Here is a 27,628-nt window from a genome sequence, read left to right as displayed (position 1 = left end):
ATTCAACACATTTATTTAATGCCCACTGTGTTCTAGGTATTATACTAAGTGCTAGTAGAGATCAAGCAGTGAGCTACTGGAAAGATAAAAATTTATGTCTCATGGAACTTACATTGTCTGTCCCATAGATGAGACAGACAATAATTATGCAATATGCCACAATAAAAGCAGGGAGAGGAAATGAGAAATGTTAAGATACTTTGAGAAAGTGTCTAATTTCGTCACACCACTCACTTTGCTCATCTGTTCTTGTCAATCAGTTTTAAACTCCTCCGAATAGAATGCAATGTAACTATCACAATTTTTATGTCTGTCTTTCTTCTCACCTTCAAATGGACTTGAAAGCATCATGCCTAGAATTTTACAGTTAAAGTTGTATGTATTATATGAAGATCTGGAGCATTTTGTTTCCACTAATAATACCTAAGAAAATGCCATCGTGTCCTGTGGAGAGAGGATATTCCTATTCGTGTGCCTGTTTAGAACATGCACCCATTAACTTTGTTATATACTGAGTCAGTTGCTCACCACAAGATAAGCACAAAACTATCATTTCCTTCTATCATCTCAAAGCTTTGTGCAATGTCACAAATACAACAGACCTTGATTTTTCAATTAATAAAGTTTTATTTCATTCCAGTGTTGAGTCTAGTGGTGGCCTCTGAACGGTGTAACGAAGTAGTACTTAGTACTTAGATGAGTACTTAGATGGAGTGTTTGGTTTTTCCTAAAATTGTTAAACATCTTCAAAATGAAAACAGTGTGTCAAGAAAATGATCCATACCCTCTATAAATCATCAAAGCAATGAGAGCGCTCAAAGAAAGACGGATGTTCATTGTTCCTGTTCTTTTCTCCTTGAACTTAAAAAATGTCACAAATAAGTTTGCCTTTTTGTCTTTCGTATTTGTACAGGTTTACAACCTGCTACCAGAAAAGGACCTCACTGGCTTCCCTGGGCCTTTGAATGACCAGGACGATGAAGACTGCATCAATCGTCATAATGTCTATATTAATGGAATCACATATACTCCAGTATCAAGTACAAATGAAAAGGATATGTACAGCTTCCTAGAGGTAAACTCCTTATGTTGCAGATGGTCTGATCTTAAGGTTCTTAAAATATTACACATGGAAAAGAGTCTGTATTTGAATGCCTTCATGTCCTAGTTGAGGGTAATGGGATATAAAGAGGTAAGTGGCTTCTCTACTAATAGCAGCAGATCTGCGAAAAGCTGCTGAACTAAGCTGGAACTTTTTGGAGTATTATTCAAGTTTTCTTTTTTCACAGGAATTAATTGCTCTGTGATGTTTATTAAAATCACATATACAAAATAATTACTGTTGAAAGAGTTTAATGAAAAGAATAAAATTACATCCTTAAGTATATAAATATCCCTTCTACAGATGTGAATGTTAAAAGTTTAATTTAAGTTAACCGGATTGCTTGTCAAATTCAATGAAAAGAAGTAGCTACCTATGTATATTTTATAATATATATTTACTGATTAGATGATAATTTTCTTTGCAGGACATGGGCTTAAAGGCATTCACCAACTCAAAGATTCGTAAACCCAAAATGTGTCCACAGCTTCAAAAGTATGAAATGCATGGACCTGAAGGTCTACGTGTAGGTTTTTATGGTAAACAAAAAATTAATAAATATATATTGCCTGATATATTCACCAAATTTTAAATTTTTTAAAAGATACAATGTGACAAAAATTAACAAAAAAAAGGACATGTGAGTCATACATATTAAGGTTATTGCTCAAGGTCATATAGTAATATAAACTCAAATTCTAGTAAATGGAGATACATGTGTTAGGCTGAAAGGAAAGAGAAAGTTTTCAAGCGTAGGATTAGTGTAAACAGAAATAGAAATGTTCACACAACAACACTACATTCTCCATCAGTCAGGTAAAAAAGCTGTTCAACTTCCCCAAAACATCAGCCAATATTTATGTTGGAACCACACACATTCATCAATGACATGAGCTACTTCTTTGATGAACTGAATAGTAATCAAGCATTTATTTATAGTCCCATATTGTCAAATCATGATTGAGGATAAGTTGAGTACAGAGAAAAGAGGGTCAAAAATCAAGGAAAGCATTTAGGGAGAATCAGTTGGCTCTATGGAATTCACTATGAAGTCTACGGCATATTTTATTATTTATAAATTATATTGTATAATCCTTTATCAGTAAGATTTATAGTAAATGTATGCATGTATAAGTATATATATATATATATATATATATATATATATATATGCACAATTTTTTTTCCAGAGAGCTGGTTGTGAAATATTGACCAGCACACCCTTAATAGAAGGTGAATAGAGTGAAGGAAACTAACTGTAATCTTCTGACACGATAGAGAATAAAAAGTCTTTATTATTATTGAACTTTTCCCTCCTGTAAACTGTTTCTCAAAGCCACTGTCATAACATGTGTGTCAGTTTTTCCTTGCTCCTGCAGAGGAGCACACCAATGGAAACTTGGATTCCTGCCCTCTTCACAGCCTTGTGTCATAACACTCTCCACTTAGCACAGCGGCAGCAGCCACATAGGACTCCACAGAGTCCTTGTGCCCCACAGACAATCCAAGCCTCTGTCTGCCAAAGTCTCTATAGCCTCTGCTTATGACCCTCCGCCCCCAGCTCACTCCTAGCTTATTCTTGTTTTTTTTTGTTGTTTGTTTGTTTGTTTGAGACGAAGTCTCACTCTGTTGCCCAGATCGCCCAGGCTGGAGTGAGAAGTCTTGGCTTACTACAAGCTCTGCCTCCCGGGTTCACGCCATTCTCCTGCGTCAGCCTCCCAAGTAGCTGGGACTGCAGGCGCCCGCCACCACGCCCGGCTAATTTTTTTTGTATTTTTAGTAGAGACGGGGTTTCATCGTGTTAGCCAGGATGGTCTTGATCTCCTGACCTCGTGATCCACCCGCCTCAGCCTCTCAAAGTGCTGGGATTACAGGCATGAGCCACCGCACCCGGCCTCTCCTAGCTTGTTCTAATACTTCATAACTCATCCAACATATTTCCTCCTCAAAGAAGCTTTCCTTGATGACCCAAGCGCCCTCTCCTCCTTCCTCTCTATTTCATCAGACGATTTGTTTTTTGCTTTTTTTTTTTTTGGTGGCAACTATTACATTCTCTCATAAGCTTTATCTGTATGTTTATTGTAATGTCTTCTTCCTCACTCACCATAGAGTCAGATGTAATGGGAAGAGGCCATGCACGCCTGGTGCATGTTGAAGAGCCTCACACGGAGACCGTACGAAAGTACTTCCCTGAGACATGGATCTGGGATTTGGTGGTGGTAAAGTAAGTAAGTTCCTGCATATGCAATATGCAACAATAGAGGTCCCTGACTATTTTCAACTCTTTGCTAGTTTTTCTGTTTTTATTGTTTTATATGTTTATGACGTACAACATGATGTTTTGATATATATATACACATACACACAGTGAAATGATTACTACAGTCAAGCAAATTAACACATCCATTAGCTGACATTGTTACCTATTTTTGTGTGCATGGCAAGCGCACCTAAAATCTATCCTCTTAGCCAAGTTTCAGTATCCAATACAGTATTATCAACTACAGTCCTCATGCTGTACTTTAGATTTCTAAATTTATTCATCCTACGTAACTTCAACTTTGTACCCTTTGACCTGCTTCTCCCCATCCCTGCAACCCCAACCACCGTTCTACTCTCTGTTCCTATGTATTCAACTTCTTTTAGCATCCACATACAAGTAAGATCACACAGTACTTGTCCTGTGTCTGGCTTATTTCACTTAGCATAATCTCCCCCAGGTTCATCCATGTTGTCACAAATGGCAGGATCTTCTTCCACTTAAGGCTGAATAATATTCCATTATGCATAGCCACAATTTATTTATCCATTCACCCAGACACTTAGGTTGTTTTTATATCTTGGCAACTGTGAATAATGCTGTAATGAACACCAAAACACATATATCTCTACAAGGTGCTTTTTTCATTTCCTTTGGGAGTATACCCAGAAGAGGGATTTCTGGGACATATGGTAGTTTCCATTTTAAAATTTTTGAGGTATCTCCATACTGTTTTCCATAATGGCTGTGGCAATGTACATTTGCACCAAGGGGAGTGAACAAACTCCTTCCAGAGAGACACTGGAAACAGAGTTTTATCCCTGAAACAAGCCAGTGGGGCAGGTGGAGAGAAAGAGCCGGAATGGCCATATACTCCCTTTCAGGCTCCTGGAGTCTTGTTTACTTCTCCCTTCCACTCCCAGATGCAGGCTGTTTAGAAGCCCAACCCTTAGGAGACAGCCAGAAACGGGAGATTTTGCCTGTTCTCTCTGTATTGAGCCAAGGGGTGGTGGGGGCGGGTAGCCACTGGCATTGCTCAAAGGCCTATTTAAAACCACCTCTGTGTTCACTGTGGTCTAGGGAGATTCCTGATTGCAGAGCTCCATCTACTCCTGGAGCTAGGTGATTTAGGAGCCAGACCCTTAGGTAGGAGCTGTAAACATTGGGGTGCTTGATGCATAGGCAGATTATTCCCAGGGGTATGTTCAGACCTGGTTTTATCCGTGGGGCGAGCCAGGGGAAGGAGGCATGGGAAGTGCCCTTACTGCTTTTCAGCCTTCCTGTAAGTCTGTCGTTTCCTTGCCCCTTCTGCTTCCCGGTGCAGGCTAGTTAGAAGCCCAACACTCAGTCAGCATCGGATAAAGTGGGTGGACGAAGCCCTTCCAGGGAGAAACTGGGAGCTGTTAGCTAATTTTTCAGTACTGAAGTACTTCTTTCAAACGCATTGCTAATTTCAGGAGATGTTTAACATAAATACATCAGCTAAGAAGTCTTACTAATCTAATTGCATCAGAGCTAAAAAATTTTGTGCAAATTTAATTCTAAGATTTCCAGAAAATGGGCATAAGGACCTAATACAACCAAGGACTGCACAGATTGCCTGTAAGAGATCCCTCACTGGTTAGCAATCCTGAGTTAAATACAGATTCAGTCAGGCCCACTATACACAATAGTAGTAGAATTTAAAATTATAAAGCAGCCCTCAGTGAAATAGCATTTTAGAGAAGAGAACTTAAGAACAATCTCAAACTGCATATTAAATTTATAACTATATTGTCTGTAAAAGATTATGCTACAATTCTGATATACTACAATTAAAAACAGTTGGAAGAAAAGGACTTATATTCCCATCTCAATCCTTGATTATACTCTCCATTATTGGTATTTCTATTGAGTGTTTTTAAGTCATGGCAGTAGAATCATTCCTAGGGATTGTCTCCCTAGAAAGGATGTATTTAACTGTTTACTTTCTGTTCTTCACTTACACTCCTCTCCAGCTCGGCAGGTGTGGCTGAGGTAGGAGTAACAGTCCCTGACACCATCACTGAGTGGAAGGCAGGGGCCTTCTGCCTGTCTGAAGATGCTGGACTTGGTATCTCTTCCACTGCCTCTCTCCGAGCCTTCCAGCCCTTCTTTGTGGAGCTCACAATGCCTTACTCTGTGATTCGTGGAGAGGCCTTCACACTCAAGGCCACAGTCCTAAACTACCTTCCCAAATGCATCTGGGTAAGGATCTCTTTCCTAAATTAAATACAAGGTAGCCATCAAGTAAATTAAAAGTTGCATTCCTAGGAATACTGCAAACTCTTGTATGCAAAATATGCTTACTAGATATTCATGATTGTAAAAGTTACAGGTTTTGAGATCTCCAAATACCAAACTGCACCATAAAGCAAGTTTCTAGCCCTTATAACCCTTCAAAGTTAGTATTTGTGTGGTATGAAGAATTCTGACAGGGATGACAAAAGTCAGTACTCTATTCTCATGACAGATTCTACAAGGTTTCAACCTCTACGATCTCATATATTTAACTTTTCGTAGCTCATTCATTATATTAAACCTAATTTTAAAAGTCGTTTGTGAGCATCTTACCTTTGCTGAAACCATAACTGTTTATAAGTCTTGTATCCTCTGCCGGGAGATCCGGGGGAATGGTCAAAGTTCCAGACCAAAGAGGTAGAGCAGCATGCCTTCATTACCTTTCCCTTCCTCTGGTCCCATCATGTGAAAGAGCAGGTTGCTTCCAAAATAACTCAGATTTACCTGTGTAAATCTGATACATTAAGATCCACTTAAATATATTTCAGGTACTTGATCTTCATTTATATCATCTTTAATGTGAGGCAACCTGAAATCTAACCAATTCCTCAAGATGCTTTACTTCAAACCCATTCTCCCTCTGTTCTCCTTCCCCCTCTAATCCCTTTCTTATGTGTGGTTTCAGGTCAGTGTGCAGCTGGAAGCCTCTCCCGCCTTCCTAGCTGTCCCAGTGGAGAAGGAACAAGCGCCTCACTGCATCTGTGCAAACGGGCGGCAAACTGTGTCCTGGGCAATAACCCCAAAGTCATTAGGTGAGCAAAAAACTCCTAGAGATAATTCTCTACTCAAAGATTGTATATGGCAGTGGGAACCTTATATTGAGTGCTACTTCCTTCAGGAAGAGACCACTAGATGCTGCGATTTTTTTCCTTTGTCTTTTATGCTAAGATGCCTACAAGGATATCCTCAGCATCTCCACCTTGAATTCTCAGTATCATTCACCTCTCATTTGCATGTTTCCATTCCTGCTTCTGTGTTTTAATAAAACAAAAGCTTACAGAGCATTGAACATTTCTAAATCTTGAGTTTGGAGGCATGGAGGAAGGGGAAGATGCTATTCATTTCTACTGGCCTTTTTTTTCAGGAAATGTGAATTTCACTGTGAGCGCAGAGGCACTAGAGTCTCAAGAGCTGTGTGGGACTGAGGTGGCTTCAGTTCCTGAACACGGAAAGAAAGACACAGTCATCAAGCCTCTGTTGGTTGAAGTAAGTAAACCTAATAATATATAGTCCACAATAATATATAATATATGTGGGTAATATAATAATATATGGATATTTTATAATATTATTCTCATGTATCTCTCTGTCCTATCTCTCTCTTGATTTACTTTCCGTTTTGTTGGGGGTTTTTGTTTTTGTTTTTGTTTTTGAGGCAGAGTCTTGCTCTGTCATCCAGGCTGGAGTGCAGTGGCAGGATCTCTGCTCACTGCAACCTCCGCCTCCTGGGTTCAAGCAATTCTCGTGCCTCAGCCTCCTGAGTAGCTGGGATTACAGGTGTGCACCACCATGCCCAGCTAGTTTTTGTATTTTTAGTAGAGACAGGATTTCACCACATTGGCCAGGCTGGTCTCGAACTCCTGGCCTCAAGTGATCTGCCCACCTCAGCTTCCCAAAGTGCTGGGATTATAGGTGTGAGCCACCATGCGCAGCCTCCCTTTGATTTACTTTCTTAATTTTTCCTTCATTTGTTCATGCATCGAACTACCTCCTACGTATATTGCTTATATGTACAGAATTTTCTTAGATAATACAGTTCAAATCCTTCTCTTCACTATCCAAATATCTGTGGTCCCTCCATTAACACACATGTTCTGAAGGTCAGTCCATTCTCACTAGCTTTTCTTTCTTTTACCTAAAGCCTGAAGGACTAGAAAAGGAAACAACATTCAACTCCCTACTTTGTCCATCAGGTAAGAGTCAACCATCATAATTTAAAAAACATTAAAGTCTAACATTTAAAGTTCAAAGAACATTTATATATTATTCCTACACTTTCTCTGTGATCTAAGACCTGAAGCACCATCAATGCATTTGACAAATGTGGAAAATAGTTCTTAGGAAGGCCAAGTAATTTGATCAGAATATCCCTAAGCCTGCATTCTGAGTCTTGATCTTTTGCAGCACCTGTGCAAACACCAAATGACTTTCTGACCAGTGTATGGTATGGGCATAGGTAGAAAGTGGGTAGAATCAAAATTAATATTACCAAAAGGGATGTTTCCTTAAATAATTAATAATGCAAACTATGGACGGCTGAATTTAGGGCATTCTAACACTGAGTTTTACATAGCCAACAGTATTTGATAACGGGATTGCTATTTCCCAAAGGAAAAGTTGTCATGGCCTTTACCATTATTGTCATATTAATATCTGTTTGATGCCTATCCCGTACCTAATGCCCTATCAATCATTTGAGAAGGAACTGAAGAAACTTACAGGAAAAATTTAATACACTAAGAAATTTATCAGCACAATGCATTCTCACCCCAAACCAACATTGAATCAACATCATACATAGGTTCATTGCCTTTCTCTGACTACCTACAAATTTAGTATGTTTTTCATACTAAATACTTTATCTATTCATCTGTTGCCAAGATGTAACACATAAAATGTACCCTAAAAACATAACTTCCTTGTCATTTAGCCTTATTTCTACATTTAAGTGAACTGATTACCTATCATTCAATCCTTTTATCATGCCTTCTCCATTTCTGAGTTACTCATTTTGATGTATCTCTTAGGTGTAAGGGCTAATCATCAAATAGTTTTACTAAATTTCATTTTAATTACCAACATAATCAAACGTGCCTACCTAATTTTACAAAAATATATTCTTCTTTAAAAAAACAAAACAGAACATCACATTAAAGGTTAATGTCACCCCCCTGAACATTTTTCAGTACTTTGTCATCCATTTATCTTTAGAAATAATGTGTATAGATGTATATGTTTGTGGATGTGTGATTTACATATAATAAACTGCATAAGTTTCATTCTATAAATCACTGTTTGTTTTTCACTCAGCATCCTGTCTTGGAGATTTATCTATGTTAAATTGTAGATCTAGGTCTTTCCTTGGAATTGCTTTTACTCCTATAATATAAATACATCACAATTCTGCTTAGTGCTTTAGTCTTCCTATATTGGTTTTTTCAACTATTCACTAGCTTTAAAAAATTAGTTAGTTAATTATAATAAAAGCCTCTTAATGAACATATGCAAGTACAGCTAGGGTAGATCCAAAATGTTAAATTCCTGAGTCAGAGAGCATATGCATAGATATGCATAGTTTTGTTTGGTTGGTTGTTGTTGTTCTTTAATTACATTGTAAACTGACCATTTATAATTGTATATATATACAGCATACAAAGTGATGTTATGATTTATGAATAAAATGTGAATTAATTAAATCAAGCTAACCTGAAATACTTATGTTTTGTGGTGGGAACATTTGAAATTCTCTAAGCAAGTTTGAAACATACAATACCCTACTATTAACTATATTCACCATGCTGTGCAATAGATCCCAAAAAAATGTATTCCTTCTGTCTGAGACTTTGTGTCCCTTGAACACCACCTTCCTTTTACTCCAGCTTCATCCTCCATAACCACCATTCTACTCTCTGCTTCTGTGAATTTGAATGTTTTAGCTTCCACATACAAATGAGAACATGCAGTATTTGTTTTCCTATACCTGGCTTATTTCACTTAACATAATCTCCTCCAGATTTAATCATGCTGCCCTAAATAGCAGAATGTTCTTGTTTTTTAAAATGGAATGAAATTCTATGTGTATATACCAAATTTTCTTTATCTGTTCATCTGTTGATGACACTTATGATTCCATAACTAGACATCAGTAATTTGATAGGGATTACATTGAATATGTAGATTGCTTTGGGTAGTGTGGACATTTTAACAGTATTAATTCTTCCAATCCATGAACGTTGTATTTTTTTCATTTATTTGTGTTCTGTTTGATTTCTTTCATCAGTGTTTTATAATTTTCAGTGTACATTTCACCTCCTTGATTAGATTTATTTCTACATATTGTTTATAGCTATTGTAAATGGGATTGTTTTTATTTCTTTTTCAATCATTCATTGTTAGTGTACAGAAAATACTACTGATTTTTATGTGTTAATTTTGTATCTTGCAACTTTATTGCATTCAGTTATAAGTTCTTGCAGCCCTTTGGTGAAGTCTTTTGAGCTTCCAATATATAAGATAATGTCATTATCAACAGTGAAAATTTTTCTTCTTCCTTGTCAGTTTGGATATTTTTCATTTCTTTTTCATGTTTGATTGCTCTTGCTGCTACTTCCAGTGCTACTTTGAAAATAAATGGTGACAGTGGGTATCCTTGTCTTGTTCCAGATCTTAAAGGAAAGTCTTTCAATTTTCCACTGTTAAATATGTAAGCTATAGGTTTATCATACATGCCCTTTATTGTGTTGAGGAACATTGCTTGTATATCTAATTTGGTGAGAGTTTTATCATAAAAGAGCATTGAATTTTGTCAAATACTTTTTCTCCATCTAATAAGATGATGGTATGGTTTTTACCCTTCATTCTGTAAATGTGATGTATCACATTTATTGACATGCATATGTTGAACAAATTTTGCACCTCAGGGATAAATCCCACTTGACTAGGTAGATGATCCTTTTAATGTATTGTTGGATTTAGTCTGCTAGTTTATTTCATGTGGTTTGTTGGTTGGTTTAGTTTTTTAAGTGATGAGCTTTTGCTGTGTTCCCCAGGCTGGACTTGAACTCCTGAGTTCAAGCAATCCTACCACCTCAGCCACCCACAGGTGTATGCCACCATGCTTAGCTGCTATGCTAGTATTTTATTGAGGATTTTTGCATCTATATTCATCAAGAATATTGGCCTGTAATTCTTTTTTGTAATGTCTTTTTATGACATTGGTATCAGGGTAATGCTTGCCTCATAAAATGAGCTTGAAAGTATTCCTTCCTCTTCCAGCTTTTGGCAGAGTTTGAGAAGGATTGGTATTCATTCTTTTTAAATGATAAGTAGAACCTAGCAGTGAAGCCAAGAGTTATTAGGCTTTTCTTTAATGGAAAACTTTTTATTACTGATTCAATCTCCTTACTCATTATTTGTCAGTTCAGATTTTCTATTTCTTCATGATTCAGTCTTGGTAGTATGTATATGTCTAGGAATGCATTCATTTCTTCTAGATCATCCAATTTATTGGTGTATACTTATGCATAATAGTCTCTTATGATCCTTTGTATTTCTGTGGTATCAGCCATAATTTCTCTTTCATTTCTGATTTTATATATTTAAGGCCTCCCTCTTTTTTCTTAGCTAACCTAGCTAAAAGTTTTTGTCTGTCTTTTTAAAAAAACAATTCAGTTTCACTGATCTTTTGTATTCTTTTTCTAGTCTCTATTTGATTTATTTCTGCTCTAATCTTTATTATTTTCCTTTCTTCTGCCAATTTTGAGCTTAGTTTGTTCTTCTTTTCCTATTTCTCTGAGGAATATCATTAGTATCTTTATTGGAAATTTTTCTTCTTTTTTGGTGTTTATTGTTATAAGCTTTCCTCTTAGAATTGCTTTTACTTTATGCTATGTTTTGTTATGCTCCATTTGCATGTTCATTTGTCTTAAGATATTTTTGAATTTCCTTTTAAATTTCTTTATTGACCCATTGGCTGTTCAGGAGCATGTCATTTAATTTTCATATATTCGTGAATTTTGTCTAATTCCTCCTGTTACTCATTTCTAGTTTTCATAGTATTGCAGTCAGAAAAGATACTTGATACGATGAAACGATTTCAGTCTTCTTAAATTTGCTAAGACTTGTTTTGTGGGCTAAAATATGATCTATCTTGGAGAATGTTTCTTGTGTGCTTGAGATGAAATGTTCTGTATGTATCCATTAGGTCTATTTGATCTAAAGTGTTGGTCAAGTTCAACGTTTTCTTATTAATTTTCTTTCTGGATAATCTATCCATTTTTTAAAGTGAGATGTTGAAATTCCCTGATATTACTGCATTGCAACATATCTCTCCCTTCAACCTTTAATATTTGTTTTATATATTTAGGTGCTCCAATGTTGGATATGTATAGATTTACAATTGTTATATCCTTTTGATGAATTGACCCTTTTATCATTATATAATGTTCTCCTTTGTCTCTTTGTACAGTTTTTGACTTTAAGTCTGTTTTGTTGAATATAAGTAAAGCTACCCCTGCTCTCTTCTAGTCCCCATTTACCTAGAACATCTTTTTGCTTCTCTTCACTTTCAGTCTATGTGTGTCCTTAAAAATTAGGTGAGTCTCTTGTAATTAGCATATGTTTCGGTCCTGTTTTTTTAAATCCATTCAGTCACTTTATGTCTTTTAAATGGGGAATTTAGTCCATTCGCATTCAAGGTAATCATTAATTTAAAAATGACTTGGTACTACCATTTTGTTGTTTTCTGGTTGTTTTGCTTCTTTGTTCCTCTTTTGCTGTCTTCCTTTGTGGTCTGATGTTCTGTAGTGGTATGATTTGAATCTTTTAAAATGTTTGTTCTGTGCTTCTATTAAAGATTTTTGCCTTGCTGTTACTATGAGGTTTACAGTCAATTTCAAGCTGATAACAACTTAACTTTGCATTCTTTCACTCCCCCACACACATTTTATGTCGTTGATGTCAGAATTCACATATTTTGTAATGTGTATTTACTGACAATTTATTTTTAGCTATGCTTGTTATTAATATTTTGTCTTTTAACCCTTGTACTAGAGATAAAATTGCTTTAAATACCATCATTACAGTCATAGAGTATTTTGAATATGGCTCTATATTACTTATACCATTAAATTTTGTGCTTTTGTGTTTTTGTATTATTAATTAGGGGCCTTTTGTTTCAGCTTAAAGAACTCCCTTCAGTAATTCCTGAAGGCAGGCCTAATGTTGACGACTCCCTTAGCTTTTAGTTTGTCTGGGAATGTTTTATTTCTCCCTCATTTCTGAAAGACAGCTTTGCTGGATGAAGAATTCTTGATTCCATGTTGTTTTTATTTTTGTTTTCCTTCAGTACTTTGAATATATTATTCCACTCTCCCTCAGCCTGCCGGGTTCCTGCTAAAAATCCATGGATAGTTGTATTGGAATTCCTTTGTATGTGATATGTTTCTTTATCACCTTCTGCTTTCAGAATTTTTTCTTTGTCTTTGATTTTTGATAGTTTAATTATTGTGTCTTAGTGAGCAGTTCTTTCATTTGAATTTCACTGGAGACCTCTGTGCCTCCTGTACTTGGATGCTAGCATCTATCCCCTAATTAGGGAAGTTTTCAGCCATTACTGCTTTTTTTTTTTTTTTCTGATTCTATACTCTTTTTTTTTCATTATTGCTTTAAATGTGCTTTATAGTCTCTTTCTTCTTCTTCTGGACTTTCTTTAATGCAAAGGTTTGATTTCATGATGATGTCCCATAATTTCCATAGGCTTTCTTCATTCTTTTGTCTTTCTGCTCTTCTGCCTGGATAATTCCAAATACTCTGTCTTTGAGCCCACTGATTCTTCTGCTTGATCAAGTCTGCTGTTGAGCTTACTTTGAATTTTTAATTTTAGTCATTGTATTCTTTATTTCCAGGATTTCTATTTGGTTTCTTTTTGATTGTTTCTATTTATTTTTTATTTTACAATATTAGCTAAGTTGCAGATAATTGTATTTCTTTTTTTTTTATACTTTAAGTTCTAGGGTACATGTGCACAACGTGCAGGTTTATTACATATGTATACATGTGCCATGTTGGTGTGCTGCACCCATTAACTCGTCATTTACATTAGGTATATCTCCTAATGCTATCCCTCCCCCCTCCCCTCACCCCACAACAGGCCCCGGTGTGTGATGTTCCCCTTCCTGTGTCCAAGTGTTCTCATTGTTCAATTCCCACCTATGAGTGAGAACACGCGGTGTTTGGTTTTTTGTCCTTGCAATAGTTTGCTGAGAATGATGGTTTCCAGCTTCATGCATGTCCCAGGAAACAACAGGTGCTGGAGAGGATGTGGAGAAATAGGAACACTTTTACACTGTTGGTGGGACTGTACACTAGTTCAACCACTGTGGAAGTCAATGTGGTGATTCCTCAGGGATCTAGAACTAGAAATACCATTTGACCCAGCCATCCCATTACTGGGTATATACCCAAAGGATTATAAATCATGCTGCTATAAAGACACATGCACACATATGTTTATTGTGGCACTATTCACAATCGTTTCTACTTCTACGTCAAACTTCTCACTTTGTTGGTGTATTGTTTTGCAAATTTCATTTAATTTTGTATTTATATATTCTTGTAATCCACTGAATTTCTTCAAGAGGATTATTCTGAATTCTTTGTCAGTGATTTCATAGATCTTTATTTCTATGAGGTCAATTTTTTGAGTTTGGTCAGTTTCTTTTGGAGGTGTCATCATTCCTTGATTCTTCATAATCCTGTGTCCTTGCATTGTTTGTGCATTTGAGGAGAAAGCCACTTCTTCTGGTTTTTATAGGTATTCTTTGGCAGGGATAAAGGTTTGCTATTTAGTCTAGCCTATAATTCTGGAAAGATCAGTTGGTGACAACCTTGAGCAGGCAGAGCTTTTCATGGGTTCCCTAGTTGGCTGGGCCACTGCCTTTGCTCTTATGTTTGGTAGGGCCACTGGTTGGTCCTTGCTCTCTGGCAAGATCACTGTTTTGTCTCTGCTATCTGGTGGAGCTGCTGGCTGGGTACTGCAATGGCCTCTGGTCAGGCCAGTCACAAGATGTGTTGCCTGGCTGGATGATTCTGCTATTTGGGACCTGAAGTTAGGCAGGGTCACAATCTGGGCTGTGAGGTTAGGTAGAGTTGTTGCTTGGGATGGGCAGAAATAAATACTATACTTCTTAGATGTGCATAATAGAGGATTGCTACCCCACCCTTGTGAATGGAGCCATGGAGTGAGGTTTTGTCTGAGTTGAGCTACCCTTTAGACTCCCAGGTCAAGCATATTTAACCCCTACACTTCTATGAAATACACGGAGGTGGTGTCTGCTACCTGGGTGGGGTCACTGGCATAACCTCTGAAGCTGGGCTTACAGACTGGCCATCTGGAAACTCAAGCTAGGTTGAACTTCCCAACATGCTTCTGAAAGTGACCAGCTCAGTTTTGCAGATGGGCCATGCAGTTGGCTGGTATCTCTGAATGGGTGCCATAGCTGGCAGAAACACAGAAGCACTACCAAAATCCACATGCTGGTCACTGTGAGCTCTGTCCTTCTTTGTTTCTACCTGACCTCATGACTTCCTGTGTTCCCGGTGAAATGAGACCAGAGTGGGCTTCCTGAGAAGTGTCTTTGAATACTTGAGAATCTTGATGTCTACCCCTGGTTCTCTTCCCGCCCTGTAGAAACTGTGACCCCAGGGAACTCCTCTCTATCTGGCATTGTGCTAACCTAAAGGAGTGGGAACAATGACATGGTCAAAGTGAGACCATTCTTCCTACCCTTCTAATTTGTCTTCACTGAGTTCTGTGAACAATGTAGGTGTCCTAGACTTGTTTCCAAGTATTGGGGTTTTCAAAATAGATTTTCTGATCTGTGGATAGTAGCTAGTTGGACTTTCTGTGGAGGGAGGAAGATCCTGAGACTTTCTAGTCCATCATCTTGCTTTATTCTGAATTTTAATAGAACTACAAAAAGAAAATCCTCCTCTTAATTACCTAAAGGCATTTATACTTCCACCAGGATATATTTCCATAGTGCTATATTTGCCATCATCTGTTACCATCAAAGTTTTTAATTTTAATTTTTGCCAAAAATTTAGAAAAAAAAAATTTGCTGTTGTTTTAATTTATATTTTCTTAATTACAAGGATGACCCTATTTTTGCATGTTTATTAATTGCCTTTATAATCTTTGGCCATTTGTCTTTTGAGTAGTTTTTTTCTGACTCAGTTGTATAACACTAATTCTTTATCTGTTGAATATGTTGCAGATATTTTCTTTCACTTGGTCATTTTTTTAACTTTGTTTATGGCATCTGTTTTTTTACAAAAGTTTTAACATTAATTTTATGAGAAAGGGAAGATAACTGCTACATTTTTCATTTGTATATAATTCACCAATACTAAAATTGTAGTAAATGTATGTTCATCAGTAGCAGTTATTTTATTTTCAGTGAGTCAAGCATTTTATTTTGCTTAGCCATTTGTCCTTTAACTATGCTTATGGCTTTTTTTTAAGAAACATTTTAATATTAATTTTATGAGGAAGGGATTCAGTATGAAAATAAACACTATACTTCTCTCATTTTCATTTCATATAATTTACCAAGATTAAAATGGAAGTAAATGTATGTTCATGAGTAGTAATTATTTTATTTTCAATGCATCAAATACTGTTCATCTTCACTTCCTTACCCTCAATTTTCTAGGTTTTCCATAAAAATACTATCTTTATTTCTGAAATTTGAAGAAAGAACATAGCATTAGTATAGAATTCAGGACCTTTTGTGGGTAGTTTTACTTATGTACACTTACAGGGCTTTGTTGTTGGTGTTTTCTCCATACAACTGTTGAGTTAGGAAGTTGGCGGTGGGAACTAAATAGATCATCTTGTGATAACCGTCTTGTGTCAGCCATCAGATGACAGCAACTGAATCACAACATCACCAGGCTCTTACAATTTGTTGTCTTATTTGGCATGCAATTCTACATAAATTACTGAAAAGATCATTGAAGAAGAAATTCTGAAAATCACAGGAAACCAGTAGCCCATTTTTAAGATATTTATATATTACTGTTGTATTAAAGGCGGACAACTTTTCAGGAGGAGTTTAGGTATAAGGCATAGTCCTAGCTTCTGGGTCATAGAGCTGTTTAGAAAGATATAATGCAGAAATAATTTTCATATGTCTGATTTGCTTATTTCTCTAGGTGGTGAGGTTTCTGAAGAATTATCCCTGAAACTGCCACCAAATGTGGTAGAAGAATCTTCCCGAGCTTCTGTCTCAGTTTTGGGTGAGTCTCCAGCCCCTAGTGGATCCGGGCATTAACAGCTTCTATTATACTATTTTTATTTCCCATAAATATTTACTAAAAATAATACTATAATTTTAACTTCTTTCTTCTCTTCTTCTTTGGGCTTGTTTATTGCTTTCAATCATACTTCTATCCCTGGAAGAATCATCCTTCCTAAAAATTCTCAATTTCTAAGCTCAACTAATTATTTCTGCTTAATGACTTTGATCGATGATAATCTCCAAGCTTTATGACTTCCCATCTCTCCCATTCTCTAGGAGACATATTAGGCTCTGCCATGCAAAATACACAAAATCTTCTCCAGATGCCCTATGGCTGTGGAGAGCAGAATATGGTCCTCTTTGCTCCTAACATCTATGTACTGGATTATCTAAATGAAACACAGCAGCTTACTCCAGAGATCAAGTCCAAGGCCATTGGCTATCTCAACACTGGTGAGTGATTACTTGAGTAAGGGAAAACTTGAATGTTATTTCAACTGGATTTCCCAGTAGGTTTCAGTTACTTATGAATATTATGATACATTAGCTTAGCTCACTATGATAGCTGCTATGATAGTTAATTTCAAGGAAACTATCCACTCTCCAACCTCCAATAAAATATTTAAGGCTCAGAAACTCCTAATCTATGACAACAAAATTTAAGAAATGTCACAAGAGAAGCCAAGGTACTTTAGTAATTTCTCCACCCTCAGCATGCACATTAATCCATTGTGCTGTTTCATTAATCTTCCTTCCCAGGTTACCAGAGACAGTTGAACTACAAACACTATGATGGCTCCTACAGCACCTTTGGGGAACGATATGGCAGGAACCAGGGCAACACCTGGTAAGGAAAGAACAATTTTTTGAGCTTCTTTTTGTGTGCCAGCTCTTTTACATGTATTACCTCAATTATATTCACAGCAACACTATCAGATATGTATTATCAGACTGACGGTTTGTTATACTAGATAAATCCACCAAGATTAGCAAGGTAACCAGAAGAAAACCTGATATCCAAATACATGTTATGTTAGGCTTGTTTCCAAAATTGATCCTATTAATAATGTACCAAGGTTTTCTTTCTGAAATGGCTATTCTTTCTAAAGTAGCTGCCATAACCATGAGTTTTAAAATGATATTGCCAGTGAACATATATAACTTCCAGATAAACCATGTTAACTTCAGCTTATATTGTCACATTCTAAGTCATTCAGCTTGACTTGGAATGAATTCATTAATAAGAGGAAACAATTGAGAAGGAAACAGTAATATAAAACATTTTTTTAAATCCCTAAAGTAAAGCAATATTAAAATTTACTGCATGTAAGAGCTGCATGTGAGAAGATTCTGTCATCTGCAGAAGGAAATCTCTAAAGATAAGAGAGATTTAAAACCTTACTCAAGTAACTAACAAAAATAAGTACATTCAAATTACTTGAATGTAAATTTGTTCAACCATTGTGGAAGACAGTATGGCGATTCTTCAAGGATCTAGAACCAGAAATACCATTTGACCTAGTAATCCCATTACTGGGTATATACCCAAAGGAATATAAATCATTCTACTATAATGACACATGCACACGTGTGTTTATCGCGGCACTATTTACAATAACAAAGTCATGGAACTAACCCAAATGCTCATCAATGACAGACTGGATAAAGAAAATGTGGTACATATACACCATGGAATACTATGCAGCAATAAAAAGAAATGAGAACATGTCCTTTGCAGGGACATGGATGAAGCTGGAAGCCATCAGCCTCAGCAAACTAACACAGGAACAGAAAACCAAACACCACATGTTCTCACTCACAAGTGGTAGTTAAGCAATGAGAACACACGGACACAGGGACAGGAACAACACACACCAGGGCCTGTTGGGAGGTGTGGGGTGACGGGAGGGAACTAAGCGGATGGGTCAATAGGTGCAAGAAACCACCATGGCACACGTATACTTATGTAACAAACCTGCACGTTCTGCACATGTATCTCGGAACTAAAATAAAATTAAATATACTTAGACTCCCTGTGGCAAAGAGAGAGTTAGCAAGGAAATACTACATCTAGCAGATTAATCAGGCAGACTAAAGATTAATCAAGGAGATAAGATCTCTAAGTACACAAGAATTTTGTTAGCTAACTCACATCATATGAAGCCTGTTGCTGTGAAGTGGTTATAAAACCATTTTGACAACATAAACATCATGATTGCTTCCTCCCTGGTCAGGCTCACAGCCTTTGTTCTGAAGACTTTTGCCCAAGCTCGAGCCTACATCTTCATCGATGAAGCACACATTACCCAAGCCCTCATATGGCTCTCCCAGAGGCAGAAGGACAATGGCTGTTTCAGGAGCTCTGGGTCACTGCTCAACAATGCCATAAAGGTGAATCATTCTGGAGCTAGTTTTGATTTGTCCATTATGATATCTGCAAGGATGAGGAGAGGAAGTGATAATGTGAAAAATTCTAAGGGAAAGCCTCAGAGGAAAATAAAACCTGGATGGCACCAAAAAAGAGGGGATAGAACAAAAGTTGATTGTGATACTTTGCCCTATAGGGATGGATATGGGTAAGGATGAATTCCATGACACAGTAGAATAGAAAGAACTAATCAATAGCATTCTCAGAAGTTGAATTATTCAAATCTCTCTCTCGTATTCACAGGGAGGAGTAGAAGATGAAGTGACCCTCTCTGCCTATATCACCATCGCCCTTCTGGAGATTCCTCTCACAGTCACTGTAGGTACCACCCCATTCCTCTGCTGAAGGAGAGTTCTGGATGCAACGAAACTGCTGACCTGCTGTCTGAAATACTATCCTATTAAAAGCAAAGCATCAGCTTTCTTTCTGTGCAATGCCAGTGCTTCCCAGATCTACAGAGAATTTGGTCAGCCCATTCAGAAAGGTTTAAATTTTCTCAGTAATTCCCCTAGGCTATTTACCACCACCACTCAAAAAAGAATCTTAAAGATATATCTTTTGAATGTGAGAATAACAGATAAAAATACTATTATATCTATCGATGAGAATGAGGAATCGTTGGAAAAATGCGTTTGAAAAACTTCTGTGCTGTGATCCGTGTATTTGCCTGGGAATGCTAATATGCCTGTTTACATAGCTTAGTTCCCTTCTTGTTCTGCCTTCACAGCACCCTGTTGTCCGCAATGCCCTGTTTTGCCTGGAGTCAGCCTGGAAGACAGCACAAGAAGGGGACCATGGCAGCCATGTATATACCAAAGCACTGCTGGCCTATGCTTTTGCCCTGGCAGGTAACCAGGACAAGAGGAAGGAAGTACTCAAGTCACTTAATGAGGAAGCTGTGAAGAAAGGTGAGAGCACACCTGAGATCCTTCTCCTGGCCCATCCTCTGTATCAAGAACTGCATGGCAAAAATCCCTCACTCCTACCTCCTGTGATCCCTGTCTCCTCTCTTCTTTTCTATATATCATATATATTTTGTCCATATTGCATCTTATAAAAGCTAGGATTTCTTAATCAAATCAGAAATCAAAAGACAAGAGGCCGTGCAGATGCTTCTCAAGTTACGATGGGGTTATATCCTGACAAACTCATTGTAAAGTCTAAAAAATCTTAAGTGGGACCACTGTAAGTCAGGGACCATCTCTATAGTATGCTGGTAAGAAGAGCATTCTCTGGAGACTAGCTCCAAAATGTGCTACCTATGTGAGCTTGGGAAAGTCATTAACTTCCTTGTGTTTCAGTTCCTTCATCCGTAAAATGGGGATAATAATAGTATTTACCTCACAGAGCTGTTGTAATAAATGAATTGGTACACGTAAAACACTTAGTAGAGTACATGTCACATAGCAAATCCTATAAAAGTACTAGTTATTACAACTAACATATCAGTTCTCAATATATGCCCAACCCTTACCTGGTACATTATATAACCTTAAACATAAGAAAATAATCATGGAAGTAACTCCTTGAATGAATTCTGGTATTTTAAGCCCATTTCATAAGACCAATAATGTTGACCAATCTACTCATATTCACACAATACTTCTACATATACCATGGTCTATATGAGCGGTTGAAGAAATAGAAAATAAAATGCAAATCACAAGATGTCCATTAAAATAGTCTACCTTTTTCCTTTGACAGCCATTAATTCTTCTTAAAATGTATTGAGAAAGATAATAGATATACAAAAGGGCATAAGCTATAACTAGAAAACACTGTACAACTCTCTCATAGATTAAGAAATAGAAAATTACCGATGTGGGAAAAATAAATCCTTTGTGTATCACTACCACCTCCAGAGGCAATCATTATCCTGAATTTGTCATTACAATTCCATGGATTTCTTTATATTTTTGCTGCATATGTATCCCTAACTAATATTTAGAATCTTCACGTGTTTCATCTTGAGAGAAACAAGATTTTTATTTCTCTCTTGTTCAAGAAACAAGAGAAACATTTTTGAATATTTCAGCAGCTTAGTTTTTTGTTTGTCTGCTTTTTATTTTCTAAGTTCAACACTATGTTGATGAAGACCCCTATACAAGTATGTGCAGAGTCAGCTCATTAATTTTCACTGCTGCATAATATATTACAGTCTATAAATTAGTCATAATTTACACATCGAGTTTCTCCTCATGGATTTTTTTATGTTTTGCTACTAAAAACAATGCTGCAATGAATACTCATGTGCCTGTTTTCTTGTGCATCTGTGTTTCTCCAAATTATGCTTTGAGAAGCATAATGACTGATTAGTGGGCTAAGCACATTTTCCCCATTGCTAAATATTGCCAAAGAGCAGTTGGCTTCCCACAACAGTGTATATCGGTTCCCATTGTTTCACATCCATGTCACAAATCCTTGGTATTTCAAGGATTACTGTATTTTTTTTTCAACCTAATGAGTACAAACTCTACTATTTCATGTGATCTGTGATCCTCACAAGAAACCGATAAAGACACACTTTATAGGAAATGTAACAAACTCCAGCTATAGTCTAATATAACATCATAAATCGGAAATAGCCAGACCCAATGAGACAACTGTTGTGCCATTTCTTTCTCCCACCAACCCGACTATAGCAACTATTTGAAAACATAGATAGGCATAGGCTTCTGACTCCAGCATCAATATCTGCCTTAGCTGGGCTGAAACACACCAAATTCAGATTTACATGAAGGGAAAAGCATCTACATACAGTACAGGGGATTATAATGGGCATGCAATTCTCATTTCAGCACTGGCTTGGGTACTTTCACCTTGAATTAAATATAAATATGTAGGCACTTATAAATATCTTTTTCTCACCTTTAAGACAACTCAGTCCATTGGGAGCGCCCTCAGAAACCCAAGGCACCAGTGGGGCATTTTTACGAACCCCAGGCTCCCTCTGCTGAGGTGGAGATGACATCCTATGTGCTCCTCGCTTATCTCACGGCCCAGCCAGCCCCAACCTCGGAGGACCTGACCTCTGCAACCAACATCGTGAAGTGGATCACGAAGCAGCAGAATGCCCAGGGCGGTTTCTCCTCCACCCAGGTTGGTGATTTGCCAAAACCTTTTATTTCACCTTCAGGTAGCAAAAGATTTGAATGAAAAAGAAACAAACACATCCAAGAAGAAAAAAATACAGATGACAATAACTTGAAATGAGGAAAAGTTTTCAGTATCCACAGATAATGGAAATAAAAGCAAATCAAAGTCAAAGAGGGCCAAAAGGAAATGCTCAGAATTCCGGCACCCCATCGCTGTGTTATTATCCATCTTCTATTTCCCATAACAACACTGCCTTCCTCAAGCAGCAGTGGAGCACCAGCAGAATGAAGGAGATGTCTCCTGCCATTCTCCTGAAAGCTCTAGGGTCTCTTTCAAACTGTTCAAAGGAACTCTACTCAAAATCCAACAACCTCTCCTCGCAAATCTCTCCATTCTTAGGTCCCCTTTAATAGGCTTTTCTCAAAACTACACATTTTGTGCTTCCCCTATTCACTTTTTTTTTTTTTTTTTTAAGACGGAGTCTTGCTCTGTCACCTAGGCTGGAATGCAGTGGTGCAATCTCGGCTCACTGCAACCTCCATCTCCCAGGTTCAAGCGATTCTAGTGCCTCAGCCTCCCGAGTAGCTAGGATTACAGTCATGTGCAATCATGCCTGGCTAATTTTTGTATTTTTTAGTAGAGACGAGGTTTTGCCATGTTGCCCAGGCTGATCTCGAAGTCCTGAGCTCAGGCAATCCACCCACCTTGGCCTCACAAAGTGCTAGGATTATAGGTGTGAGCCACTGCGTCCAGCCCCCTATTCACCTCTTAATACACAAACATTTATTCATCAGGAGCATAAAGAACTGTCTTTATTCATCCAACCTCCTAAATCTAGCTATATAACCATGTATCTGAACAATTCATCGATATGTACACAGCAGGAAGTTTTATCTTCAGAGAATTCGGATGTTTGCTTATATACCCTAAAACGGAAAAAATGTGACAAAATGGCATTCCATCCTATTTCCATTGTATTAATCTTTTATCATATGAATGAAAAAACTAAGTAATTTTGTTAAAGGTTATCATTCATTTATTAGAAACATATTTGAAGGAGGCCAAGCAGGTTTAATGTTGTTGAGGATACATACCAGCAGACATTCACTGGGAACAGGAAATCATCCAATAAAAAGGGAAAGCCAAATAAAAATGTCATTAAATCCAGAAGATAATTATAATACTCATCTTTTATTTCTTTTGGAGAAACTGCAGCATGACTCTGCCCATGGCTGCAAAGAACCTTGGGTTCTCTCCAGGACACTGACCTCAGCAACTGAGCAAAGTTTAATATGGGAGAGAGCCAGACTGAACTTTGCTTGAGTGGTGGCAGATATGAGCACAGTTGTCAAGAAAGACATGTTAGCAAATAGCTGATGCCAATAACTGATTACCATTCACATATGTTTTCCACATTCCATGTCCCACATATACTTACAGAGAGAAAAGGATCAATTTTCTGATAAATAAAATAAACCTGTAGGGCATACAGTCCAAGGTAGATATGTGAATGTTATGGTTCTTCAACTATCTAAAGATTATAATCAATCTTGAAATTAGAGCTCCAATATTTAAGTAGTGAGGGAAGTAGGAAATCAAAGTCCCTCACATGGGTCTTTGAAAAATATCTCAGCCCTCAAAGCCTTATAATGCCCAATGGGTTCTCTCACTCATCTATCTCTTCCAGGACACAGTGGTGGCTCTCCATGCTCTGTCCAAATATGGAGCAGCTACATTTACCAGGACTGGGAAGTCTGCACAGGTGACTATCCAGTCTTCAGGGACATTTTCCAGCAAATTCCAAGTGGACAACAACAACCGCCTGTTACTGCAGCAGGTCTCATTGCCAGAGCTGCCTGGGGAATACAGCATGAAAGTGACAGGAGAAGGATGTGTCTACCTCCAGGTGAGACTCTTGGGCAGGTGAGGACAGAGGACAGATGAGGACAGCAGCTGTTCTCACTGAGAAGTCCTAACTCAGAAAACAACGGGACAAATCAGAGAAAGGGTTAGGGAAGTGGAGAGGAATTCTGGGAAAGGGCAAAAAACTGATTTTGTCTTTGATGTTCTATAGACATCCTTGAAATACAATATTCTCCCAGAAAAAGAAGAGTTCCCATTTGCTTTAGGGGTGCAGACTCTGCCTCAAACTTGTGTTGAACCCAAAGCCCACACCAGCTTCCAAATCTCCCTAAGTGTCAGGTAAGACCTTCTGACTCTATCACCTAATCCTAAGAATAACCACCAGTCTTCTTACTGGAACTCCTCTTTAAGTAAAGCAGTGCAACAGTAGATATTTGCACTATTCACAAAAAATGCAATGTATTCTCTTAAGTTGATATAATATAATTTCTCAATGATGGGGTTTACATTGTCCATCCAGGATCTATTATTGTGCAACCTCATTGTTTAAAGGGTAATAATTTCCCTCAATAACAACTAAGTAAATATTACCCATTGCCTCTGACCTGAATTCCTTGTTATGTAATGAAATCCTATATTATTCTTGCTTTATGGAAGACAGAGATGAAGAATTATTGAAAAGTTTGAATAGAAGGAAGTAGTGACTCCTTAGAATTCCTACTGGCAATAATAAATCTCAGGTTATATATGATATAATTAATTTGGGGGGAAGATACACTTATATGCGTCAATATTTAAATAGCTGCAGATCTGATAAAAAACTCTCTCTCCACAAACATATTATTACTTGGTTGGAGATACTATTCAGGAAAAAAGTTAGGACAAAATACATGTAACAAATAACTGGCATACATCAAAAAGAATGAGATCATGACCTTTGCAGGAACATGGATGGAGATGGAGGTCATTATCCTTAGCAAACTAGCACAGGAATGGAAAACCAAACACTGCATGTTCTCATTTGTAAGTGGGAGCTAAATGATGAGAACATATGGACACAAAAAGGAGAACAACAGACACCAGAGTCTACTTGAGGGTTAAGGATGGGAGGAGGGAGAAGATCAGAAAAAAACAACAATTGAGTGCAAAATTTAGTACCCAAGTGATAAAGTAATCTGTACACCAAACCCCCATGACACGAGTTTACCTATATAACAAACCTGCATGTGTACGCCTGAACCTAAAAGTTAAGTATATATATATATATATATATATTTTTCACTTAATTTGGTGCATATATATGCCAAAAAATAAATTAAGCAGTCCAAATTTCAGATGCAAACTCTCGGGGACAAGACGCTAGGTGTTTCTAAGTGTTTTGTTGAAAGCCAGTGTTTAAGTAAACATTATAAATTATTGTTGTTTTTGTAAATAATGTAGACTGAAATTTATTATTCATAATATACATCATTTTGTCAGCTGAAAAAAATAAAAGTAAACAAATAAATAAAATAACTGGCATAGATTAGAGGTCACAAACAGCCTGTGCATCACTTGCAGAGCTTTCTTAAAATGCAGATCCTCAGCCAGGCGTGGTGGCTCACGCCTGTAATCTCAGCACTTTGGGAGGCCAAGGCGGGCAGATCACCTTAGGTTGGGAGTTCGAGACCAGCCTGACCAACATGGAGAAACCCCGTCTGTACTAAAAATACAAAATTAGTCGGACGTGGTGGTGCATGCCTGTAATCCCAGCTACTCGGGAGGCTGAGGCAGGAGAATCACTTGAACCCAGGAGGCGGAGGTTGTGGTGAGCCAAAATCATGCCATTGCACTCCAGCCTGGGCAAGAAGAGCGAAAAACTCCATCAAAAAAAAAAATGCAGATCCTCAGCCCCCATACACTAGACATTCTGATTCATCAGGTCTAGAGTAGGGCCTAGTCTCTGTGGCTTTAACAGGCTTCCTAAAAATTCTACACACACCACTTTTACAAACCACTGGGATAAGACATTTGGGAAGACTTACGTGTACCTTTTAGAGCTGTGGAATGCTTAACATGGACATAGAAGAAGAAAATATTTAAAAACACAGAAAACCCTAATCCTTTCGTCCCCTGGATCCTCAGTTACACAGGGAGCCGCTCTGCCTCCAACATGGCGATCGTTGATGTGAAGATGGTCTCTGGCTTCATTCCCCTGAAGCCAACAGTGAAAATGGTAGGTTTATCATAACCCCAGAATGCCCTATTTTATTTAATGTTGTATGTATCCCCAGCATAAGACAATACTAATATCAAAATACTATTAAAATCAATCTCTATCAAAGCCTTATCCTTTTTCCAGCTCAGAAATATAATCACATGTGTTTGTATGAATGCTGACCATGTGCAGAGCACTGCGCTAGGACCCATGACTACAAGAAAAAGATTGTCAGCAGGTTCCTGCTTTTCAATTTCTTCTTAGCTTAGAATTTTGCTAAGAAGATAAAAGATATGAACACAAACCAGTGAAAAATATGAAAATGACTGATTGGCATAAACTATAAGTATTACAGAAGTTAAAAGAAAAATAGAGCAAGCAAAACAGGAAAAAAACTCCTTATGAAGAAATAGAAACTGAATTGAACTTTGAAATATGAGTAACTACCAAGTTTAGGATACTTAGCTGTCTTTTCTTCAGATAAATAACTTTACACATTAGTCGTGTGTCATACTAATATTAAACCCTTTATGCCTTTCATTTTTAATTGTATTACATTATATATTTCCTTACAAAAAGCATTTGAAGAATTCTACCCTCAGGGTTATTTTGGCAATACAAAGATTTTTTCTCTGGATCCCCCAGGGGTTTCATCTATTTATTAACATTTGTGGTATTTCAATTTTCTTCAGCTTGAAAGATCTAACCATGTTAGCCGGACAGAAGTCAGCAGCAACCATGTCTTGATTTACCTGGATAAGGTAAGAGAACTTCCAGTCTATTTGCAAAAAAACATAGATAATAATCCTCTAAGGGAACATCTGGGAAGGTAAATGCATTTTAGAAACATCACTTCCACGCTAGAAATTTGAGAATTCTAATGTTAACTCTAAAAGAATGTTCTCCTCTCCTTTATTTATATTTCACCGGGGATTACAGGTAGAAATGGCTTATTATGATCTTGGGATATGAATATTCCTAAAATCCCATAAGCAAGAAATCTTCACAAAATGTGTTTATTACGTTGACAAGTTTTTTGGATACCCAGTAATATAAGGAAGTAGCCCTTGTGATTAGTCAATTATTAGTTAATTATCAACATATTCAACAACAATATGAAAGGGAAAAAAACTGTCAGTCTCCACAAGGACTTGAACCATAAAATAATAAGACCAGTTCACCAGTAAACCAATCTGATTTTATAGATATGTGTGGTAGGAGAGTTTGTTCATGCATATGTTGATGGGAATTATAGTCTACAAATTTTATGAAACTTAAGCCTGGAAAGATCAACCTTTTAGATGCCTCTTTGAGTCTACGCAAGTATTCCTGCAAGACAGAG

General features: G+C 37.3%; 2 protein-coding genes across 2 annotated transcripts in view; one reads left to right on the top strand and one right to left on the bottom strand.

Moving 5' to 3' along the window:
- Positions 1 to 27,628, bottom strand: part of KLRG1 (killer cell lectin like receptor G1) — a 109,033-nt gene that overhangs the window by 1,782 nt on the left and 79,623 nt on the right. The gene's annotated exons all lie outside the window — the stretch shown is intronic.
- A2M (alpha-2-macroglobulin) overlaps positions 1 to 27,628 on the top strand; it is a 48,436-nt gene that overhangs the window by 19,354 nt on the left and 1,454 nt on the right. The window contains exons 16-33 of the mRNA XM_004052668.5: positions 914 to 1,075; positions 1,530 to 1,641; positions 3,212 to 3,326; positions 5,360 to 5,588; positions 6,307 to 6,433; positions 6,766 to 6,887; positions 7,543 to 7,594; positions 16,617 to 16,700; positions 16,979 to 17,155; positions 17,462 to 17,549; positions 18,937 to 19,093; positions 19,374 to 19,448; positions 19,858 to 20,038; positions 22,006 to 22,229; positions 23,914 to 24,132; positions 24,301 to 24,428; positions 26,214 to 26,304; positions 26,979 to 27,047. Coding sequence (XP_004052716.2) covers positions 914 to 1,075; positions 1,530 to 1,641; positions 3,212 to 3,326; positions 5,360 to 5,588; positions 6,307 to 6,433; positions 6,766 to 6,887; positions 7,543 to 7,594; positions 16,617 to 16,700; positions 16,979 to 17,155; positions 17,462 to 17,549; positions 18,937 to 19,093; positions 19,374 to 19,448; positions 19,858 to 20,038; positions 22,006 to 22,229; positions 23,914 to 24,132; positions 24,301 to 24,428; positions 26,214 to 26,304; positions 26,979 to 27,047 — 2,412 coding nt within the window. The remainder of the gene's footprint in view (positions 1 to 913; positions 1,076 to 1,529; positions 1,642 to 3,211; positions 3,327 to 5,359; positions 5,589 to 6,306; positions 6,434 to 6,765; positions 6,888 to 7,542; positions 7,595 to 16,616; positions 16,701 to 16,978; positions 17,156 to 17,461; positions 17,550 to 18,936; positions 19,094 to 19,373; positions 19,449 to 19,857; positions 20,039 to 22,005; positions 22,230 to 23,913; positions 24,133 to 24,300; positions 24,429 to 26,213; positions 26,305 to 26,978; positions 27,048 to 27,628) is intronic.

This window comes from Gorilla gorilla, chromosome 10, assembly GCF_029281585.2.
Source record: "Gorilla gorilla gorilla isolate KB3781 chromosome 10, NHGRI_mGorGor1-v2.1_pri, whole genome shotgun sequence".
NCBI classification, from domain to species: domain Eukaryota; kingdom Metazoa; phylum Chordata; class Mammalia; order Primates; family Hominidae; genus Gorilla; species Gorilla gorilla.
Note: the sequence above shows the minus strand (reverse complement) of the source record. Positions and strands in the feature narration are given on the sequence as shown.